General features: G+C 48.2%; 1 protein-coding gene across 2 annotated transcripts in view; it reads right to left on the reverse strand.

The window, feature by feature from the left end:
• Positions 1-8,702, reverse strand: part of tcf20 (transcription factor 20) — a 25,280-nt gene extending 16,578 nt beyond the window's left edge. For both annotated transcript variants that reach the window (XM_010769677.1, XM_010769676.1), the window contains exon 1: positions 662-8,702. In XM_010769677.1, the coding sequence (XP_010767979.1) occupies positions 662-7,579 (6,918 nt within the window). In that variant the 5' untranslated portion in view covers positions 7,580-8,702. The remainder of the gene's footprint in view (positions 1-661) is intronic.
• Positions 8,703-8,971: the final 269 nt, after the last annotated feature.

Here is an 8,971-nt window from a genome sequence, read left to right on the forward strand (position 1 = left end):
CTAGTGGAGTGTGAAGCCCTTTTGCCGCGCATGCGTACCTGCGTACCACTTATGTGCACCCCTGGTTATTACCCTATCCGATAATAATCCAATGCAGAGGCAATAATATCATACAATAGATCATTCATTTTATATATATAAAATATTTATGTATTTTTATATAGCCTTAAAGTAACAACCAGCCCTTTGAGTGCAACCATAATGCTGATGTGGCCCGTGATGAAATTGAGTTTGACACCCCTGGTCTAACCCCACAAAAACACACACCCTATAACTACACAACCATAAGTCCGATACCATGTTGTATCATTCATTTTCTTCCGTTCCCCTGTTTTGTTTTGCCTTAGTCTTACTTTGAGAAATTGTCTTTTCTGTGCATATATATATATGAAGCTGTCTGTGCTGTAATAACTTAATCAATTATACCAAAAACAATATATAGATAAGCATTTGTTGTGTCTTTTATTTACATTAATGATGTGTCCTGTAGATATTTAATTGCTCTTTTTACTGCACTGTTAGTGTACAGTTTTACTATTATGCTGCTGTGTTTATTGTATTTTTGTAACTCTGGCACAACGATTTCCTTCGGGATGAATAAAGTCTTATCTTATCTTAAAAAAATATCCCCAAAACGAAAACAGATGCAGAGACCACTCACTGTTTCTCTGGCACCATCTAGTGCCTCCTGCAGGCCGTACAGTCTCCCATTGACAAGATACACTCCACTGGTCCACACGATGCATCCTTCGTGGACCCACAGCTCCTCGGGGTCCATGGGCATCTGAGGCAGCTGGGCCAGTTGTGCCAAGGGCCCTAAAGAGTCCAAAGCTGGGGGAGGAGGCTGGAAAGGAAGGGACGCCTTGCTGTTGGATGGCACCATTCTGGGGGAATCCTCACTGGATTTGTGCCTCCTTTTAAAGCGAGGATGCGAGGTCAGCTTTCTGTGTTGAGGTCGCTGTTGAGCGTCGTCCATCGGCTGTTGTTGCTGGATTTGCGGTGGCTGTGGTTGTTGCCGTTGGTCCATCTCGAAGTCTGGCTCTCTCTTAAGCGTAGGGATAGGCCGGATGTCTAGATTCATGTCCCATGTTAGAGATGTTGTTTTACTGATGTAGGAGGAAGTGGAGGAGAAGGAACAGGAAGAAGAGGAAGGGGTGGTATTGAACTGGCCAGTCATGTGCATCATCATTTCCTCTCTTGGCGGGGCAGCTCTGACTGTTTTAATGAGAGGTATTGGGTTTGACTCTAGGTTGATGTTGTAGTGGCTGTCAGCTGGGGGCTTGGTAAACTGAGCCTCTTGTGTTTGCATTTCTTGAATGATGTTCGAAGAATTTGAGTTCATGTCCAAGTTTGGTCCCGTTTTGTTTGCACCCGTGGCCGCTTGACATTGTCGGACTTGAGGCTGGTTCTTGGGGAGTCTTGCGGCGTATTCAGCCGGATAGAAAGGTCCGTAGAGATCACCGAGGTGTTTGTAATTCGCCCATTTTTGACACAGGCAGCAGAGCAGGCGGCCCGAGTGATTGGTCTCTGTGATCACAGGGCCTGAAACAACATGGTCGGACGAAGGGAGCGCTTTTCCCGACTGAAGTGTAGTTTCCTCATCGTCTGAATCCCTTTCCTCTGCTTCTTTGTCTCTCTTAGAGAACTGGGAGGAAAGAGCGGAGGTCAGTAGACAATCAATTCCACTCCCGCTCGCTTTCCCCCCGGCTTTCATTTTCTCTTCCTCGCCGTTTACAATGGTGCACACCGCCCCAATCTCTGGTACTTTGTTCTCCACATGTATGTGTGGGATAAACGGGCCCTTTCTATTTGAATCTCCACTTGTGTTGGGGCTCCCTCCTGCCCTTGAAGGTGTATCTGGGTCTTCTTTAGCCCTCGATGCTGCCGTTGGTGCCGCCACCCTCCTCCTCCTCCTCTGTCGACCTCTTGCTTCCAGCGACCCGTCTTCATTTTTCACGCCTCTTCGTCGCTGGCGTACAGGTTTGACCTCGACCACCGGCTGCGTTTCCTCGCTCTCTACGTCCACTTTTACTATCTGGGTTAAAACCGGCGGGGTCAGCGGGCGGGCAGTATCATCGTCTGCAAGAGGGGGGTCTTCAGGAGGTTGGGGTGAGCTGCAGGTGGTCTGACCATGTGATGGTGATGTAGCTGGAGTTGTAGTTGGAGTGGCCGGAGTAGCACTTGGAGAAGTGCTTTGACCCTGGGCATGGGGCTGGCTTTGCACTGGTGATTGGCCTTGACCCTGGGCTCGTTTTTGTTTATTCACACTCCCCACGGGCCTGCCCTTCTTCTTGCCAGATGGGAAATAGCCTTTGGGCACAGAACTGTCGGAGTGCTTAGAGTCTTGTGGCGACATACTAGACCTAGAAGAGGACACCTGATGCCTATTCATGTGTCCTTGGCCATGGTGGGGAGAGGTGGACCCGTAGTAATCGCTCCTGGGATAATCGTCAAACCCAATGCCAGATTCTTGAAGTTTCTGTCGCAAGAGGTTATCAGCAGACTGCTCTCCTCTTCTGGTTTCAAGCTGCTGGTAAGTGTTGGTGAAATGTTGAATGTCTGACAGAGCGGATGAAGACGGAGGAGGGGAATCCTGGACTGGGCGAAGAAGAGGCGGAGGAGGGGGTAAAGGTCCGAGCAAAGCAAAATCCTCCTTGTCGCCAGACCCTGACGCCACGGCGGAACCTAATCCAAAGTCAAAGTCTTGTTTTATGGTTTGGGTCGTGTGATGGGGGTCACATGGGTAGGCAGTCGGAGGTAAAGGACCAGCCTCATCAATCCCTCTGAAGGGAATCATATCATTTAATGAGTGACTGTCATCCATGTAACTATCATCGCTAGCGGAAACCCTGGGGAAATGTGTCAAGTCTTGGTCCTGCGAGTCATTATACGAAGGTATTTCGGAGTGAGGGAAACCTGGGTAATGATTGGACTCGTCGTCAACGTGGCCTGCCGGCTTTCTAATATTTGGTGTGATTTTCTGCACTATCGCCTCCAGCTTCAAACCTCGTCCCTTCCTGTGTGTCAAAGCCTTGGTGTTTCCACTCGTTGGAGATAAAGGTTGTGAATATGTGTTTTCTCCAGACAAAGGGGAAGAAAGCCTGGGACATGGGATATCTGAACTGGATGAGTCGTCTTCATTGTGATGGCTTGACTCAGACTGAGCCCCGGGGGAGTGGTGAGAATTTGTGGCAGCCCTTTGCTGGGAGGCTTCCTGGAGTTGCCTTTTGGCGGGAATAGGGGAGATAAAAGAACGAACTCGTCTTCGCAACATCAGCGCATTTGTGTCTCCAGAACCGCCAGCTTTAGTCGGACGCTGTAGAGTGGAGTTCATTTCTGCAGGAGGCTTAGTGGGAGGAGGTGGGAGGGGATGTTTGGGAACCTCAGCTGCATTTTGGGGAGGAACAGGGATGTGTGAAGCTACAGGAGGAGGAGGAGGGGGGGGAGGCTGTGTTCTGTAAAAGGAATCTCCCTCCTTTATTCTAGCGCCTTCTCTTCCAGAGTGTGTCGACTCCCACATTTTCAAATCAAAGAAAGCGCCCTGTTGATGGAGAGAAGTTTTGCTCCCAAGTTGTTCACCCGGCATTTCACTTTGTAAGATTCTCTGCCTCTGTTCTGATTGGCCGCCGCCCTTATGTCTTCCTGGAGACAAACCGGGCTGCATCATCATCTCCTTTGACGGCCTGTTCATCGCTTTCACCCAGTCATTCATGTCGTGGGAGGGGTGATGAGGGGGGCCGCGGGGGTGGGGATACATCTGAATCTTATTTGCAGATTGAGGAGATAAATTGTGGTATGGATGGTGGGAAGGAAAATGGGGGTTACTGCGTGGCATCATATTCCCTTCTCTTGCGTCTCCAAATCGATATCCGGGAAAACTGCCCCCGCTGCCAGTTGATAAATCGACACCGTGAAGATAGGACTGATGCCTCGGAGGTGAAGATAAAGGGTTAGTGTTCGACGGATGAGAAGACAAGGGTGTTATATCAACATGACCTCGCCTATAGGGGTCAGCATTCATTACAACAGATGAATGAACGGACTTGGAATGATACTCTAGATCAGCCTCATTAGCTCCACCATGGTGATCACTTTCTTTCGATACCGTTTCCATTTTGACCACTTGTTTCTCCCCAATATCTTTTCTGCTCAGATCATTGGCTGCTGCTGCTGGAGAGGAAAATGGCTGTTGAATCACACTCTGACTTTTCTCTCTTTCCCTTTCAATTTCCCTCTCTGGTGTACTGCGTCTGTTTGGAGACACATCACAAATGACGGAGCGCCGCTCTGACGGGGCTAATATGGATGATTTCTGAGACTCAGCTTGACCAATGTTGCCTGTTAGCGGCTCTGGCTCTTGCAAAAGGAGTTCCTGCACAGCGGAGGACGGCGTGGAAACGTTAGATAAGGCTTTTCTCTGTGGGAGAGAATAGTCTGCTAAGTTGATGTGTTTTGTCGGGGGCTGCTCAGACTCTGCAGCCTGTGTTAAATGACTCTGGGACCCACCCACTTCAGATTTCGGAGCATTTTGCAATATCTTAGTAATAGCCACTTCTGACTTCACTGACGAATGAGCATCTGTGGAAAATTCTGGCTCATTCCCATGCCTCTGGTTTGCATGTGGGGACTTTCCAGAGCTCCCCATTTGTCCAGAGTGACCCAAAGCTTCAGCTTCTCCATATGGGTTTCTGCTTTGAAACTGTTGTTGAGCTTGGAGATGGGCAGGAAATGCCTGCTCTGGTCTGCCATAACGTCTATCTAAATTGTAACCTTGAAGAACCTCTTGTAAGAGGCTTGGAAATTGCTGGGAATTATCTTCGTGACCTTTAGCTCCTTGTCCTCTCTTCACCAAAGCCTCTGCTGCAGGACCAGCATCTTTAGAGCCATAACCAGCTTGTGATTGCTGGTACCCTAAATATCTGGAATTTGATTCTGCTGGGCCAGCCCGCCCTCTGTTTTTCATTGATAAATCGGAGCCATATGTTGATTCTGGATAGCCGTATTTATTCGGTCCAGACTGGGGAGGGTTTTGAGGCCGTCCAAAATTAGATTTCTGGGAATATAAACTCAGATCCACACCTTCCTCCCCGTTGTGACTGCTTTCTCTTTTACACGTTTTTTCTTCTAAACAGTTTTCCTTGCTCTTTTCAGCTTGACTTCCTTCGGACCGCGCTGAAACAATCACACCAACACTCTGCTGTTCCTCCGACTGGAGCTTTTCTCCCCTCTCATTATTGTGTAATCTGGATGCAGTGTGCAAACTCTCTTCTTTGTCCTGACAGTTTTGTGGATTGACTCCTCCATCTCGCTGCCTTTGGCTTCTGCCCCTTCCTGTTTTTTCAACTTCACTTTCATTTTTGATGACTTCATTATTTATTTCTGGTGTCTTCCTATGGCCACCTCTGTGGTCATTATATCTTACACCAGGCTCTGAGACACTATTTGGCTGCTGGGGAGGAATATTAGAGGAGGGGGGTGAGGAAACTTGAGGTGTTGAACGTGAAGTGTGGCCGGTCTCTGATGACTGACATCCAAAGGAGGGAGATGCTAATGAAGAGGGGGCTTCATTTGCTTTTGTTTTAGACACATTTGGTTCTTTTGACCGCAAATCTGAGGTTTTTACAGCTGATGCTTGCCCAGTATGACTCTGTGAGGGAGGTCGATAACCAGTGGGTTCAGATCCACTGCTTGCGCCGCTCATCTGCCTTATTCTTCCATGTTCCCCCTCAGAAAACTGCTCCTCACGCTCCACCTTGGTCCCAGTCGAGCCTCCAGCCGACATCAATGACGAGTCTTCATCAGCACCAGCATCTAAGCCGACACCATCCCCGATCCCCAGCGCACTTCCATCTTTAACCGTGCTCGTGCTCGAGGCTGCGCTTGCATTTCGACTCCTCGGTTGCGATGGTGCCTGTTGAATATGCCCGGTGTCTTTCCCCTTCTTCTGCGAAAGCATTGAGTCGGTGAGGAGCATGTGCTGAACTGTGTTTGGTAAATTGGCTACTTGTGAACTCAAGGCATTAAGACTATTCAGGGCAGAATCCTGCAGTTTGTCAAGTGGAGAGGATGAATAAATAGAGGCGCCCTCCTCTCGAGATCCCATTCCTGGGCCGAGACCTAATTTGTTGCGGCCTGTTGGAGGAAGGCTACTCCCTCCAACACTCAAACTGTGAGCTTTATGACTGCCACTGCTACCACAACTACTGATGCTGCTGTTGGAGTTGGGCGTGGGACTCAACTGTGGCATGGTCTGCAGTAATCTACCTTGACCATGGCTGCTACGGGGGTTTGATGTAGGAGGATGCGAAGGGCCGTGACCTGAGGGGTGGCCATGAACATCTGAGACACCCATCAAAGGGGAAGGAGAGGAGCTACAACTGGGGGAATGCACTGCAGAGGCAGCTGGTGATGGGTTCGAAATTGGGCTGAAGTTTTGGTTAATTTGGGTTTGTTGAGCATTGGGATGCATTGGGGATTTGGCTATTTCTTGAGATGCTGCTTGAGGTATACTGGGATTGGAGGCATGATGATGTTTAGCGTAAACAGAGCCTGGAGACGGGCCCTGGTGCTGCATCTTGAGCGAGTTGTCATAACCTACCCCTAAATTGTGCTGTGAGTTGCGGTGCTGTAGTGTGGCTTGCTTGTGAAGTGAAAGTGTCTGTGGGGAATATCCGGGATAATTCGCAGCATGGTAACTCTGTTGAATGCTCTCCATCTGCCCCACGTTGTTAGCAGCAACTGCCCCGGAGATTGAGTTTGAATTGGCGTTGAGGCCAGGCGAACTGTTGACCTTGGGATCGAACCCGGCGCTCGCAGCCCCGTCAAGATACCTCTGCGGAGGCGGGCTGTACATTCCTGACGAAGCTGCTGTGGATGATCCACCCTGTGGAGAGTAGTGTGGGTACTGGGGGGTCATCCTGTGCCCGGAGTGGGGGTAGCTGCGATGCTGCTGCTGCTGCTGCCCGTGGTGGACAGCCGGGAAGGTTTGTCCAAGCTGGCGGTGCTGCATCTGAGATCCGGGCACTGCCTGCATTGCAGCGTTCTGACTCATATTGTACTGATGAGAGGGAGAAAACGCTCCGGCACCAGCACCTCCACCAGAACCAGCACTGGATCCATAATCTACTGGGTACGGTGACATCAGCCCAGAGGCTGCTGCAGAGCCAGACCCAGCATGTCGGTACTGGTGAGGTATATGTCCATCGATATTAGGATATCCAAATCCTGCCCCATAAGCCATCCCCCCTCTTCGGTGCCTGTCCTTTCCACCCATTGCAAAATAATAATCCATGGCCTCCTTCCTGTAAGGGTTGTTAGTGTTGTGAATGCTACCCTGTGGTGGCGGCGCCTCAACAGCCCCTCTGTTTCTAGCACTGTAAGCTAGCATGTGGCTAGCCTGACTGGGGTGGTGATGGCCTCTGTGCAGGCTCTGCTGTTGCATCCCCGCGTAATCATCCGTCATCCTGGGGGAGATCTGGGGGTCTGCTGGCTGAGGGGGATAGGGAGTTCCCCCTGCACCCCTCCCACTGAACCCCGGGGGGACAGAGGGGGGAGCCGGGCTGTTAGAAAAATTCTGCATTGTTTTGTTTGGATTAGAAATGGAAATATCGGTCAGTGTCTACACCAGGGAATGCTTCTGATCAGGAATTGGAAGGCTTACGGCAGTGACCATAAATGACAAAGAGAGAGTATATGGCCTGGCAGTAAAACAAGGAAATGCTTTGAACAAGCAAAGAGTTCAAGCTGAGGAATATATATATATATATATATATCGCAGATGTCCCTTTCTTGTAGCAGAAAGTTAGTCGGGTTGATTTTGTCAATATGTGAAAAGGCCAAATGGTAAAAGTCTTCTTCAATGTGAAAATGTTATGGTTGAGTTCACTTTTCTTTAAAAACAGCTGGGTCTTAAAAAATGGGACTTAAAAAAAAGGGAAAAGATATGTAGAGAAACAGGCTTCTACTGCAGAATAAGATTTTAACTGAAGCTGAAGCGTTTGGCACTGAGCAGGCAATGATATCATGAACACATGACACACCACCATGTGATATGTTCAAATGTCTTTACATGTATATGCTCAACTTTATACTAGCAGCTCAAGCAAACAGAGCTATTTTAAGGATTGAATTGTGTCGTGGTACAAAAGCAACTGGTGCAAAATTGAAAAAAAAACTCAATAAAACCATTGAGAATGTTTTCTTTCACAACAATCCTTCAGTTCCTCAATATGTTTGCCACGACCTGCCTCACACCTGCGTGAGACCAAAACTGCACGAATCAGGAGGTCTGAATACAGACCCTCATTAAACACTCTCAGAGGCAAACACTCCATCGATATTCTCATCGGCTCTTGGAGTGTAATGTTCTTTTTCTTGGTCATTCCCTTCGAATACAGTTTTTTTTTTTTTTGTCTTTGGTCCCTATTTAGTATTTGTTCTTTCCTTGATTCAGAATCTTCTTGGTTCTCTCCTGTATCTTCAGCATGTAACTGCCTTACCTTTGTTTCTTTCTGTCAACCATTATGCAACTCTACCTAGTTCCATGGCAACAATTTTCCAAAAGGAGGATAATCCATTTATTCCACTTCAGGTTCAGTCAAATCAAGCTCCAGTTTTTCTGTCCTCTCTTCAGTATTCCCATGCAGAGAAGTTCGGTTTCACCGGGAGTTGCTGGCCTTCATAATCCTGCATAAAAACAAAGGAATTCATCAAAAAAAGTAAACACGCAATAATACTCAACCTTACTGTAACTTGTGCTAATAGTAAATAATTATAAAGAGAAATTAACTGCAGTCTTAATAACACTAAAACGCTTTTTGATAGTTAAAGGTGGGGTAGGTACTTTTGGAGAAACCAGCTCGAGTGCGCTAGAATTTGAAAATACACAGCCGGAAAAAATCAGCCACTTCCTTACAGAGCCCCTCCTCCAACACACACGAACGCGCACATGACCAATGAGGGCACGAGATAA

This window comes from Notothenia coriiceps, unplaced genomic scaffold (assembly GCF_000735185.1).
Source record: "Notothenia coriiceps isolate Sejong01 unplaced genomic scaffold, NC01 NC01_scaffold00007588, whole genome shotgun sequence".
Classification (NCBI taxonomy): Eukaryota; Metazoa; Chordata; class Actinopteri; order Perciformes; family Nototheniidae; genus Notothenia; species Notothenia coriiceps.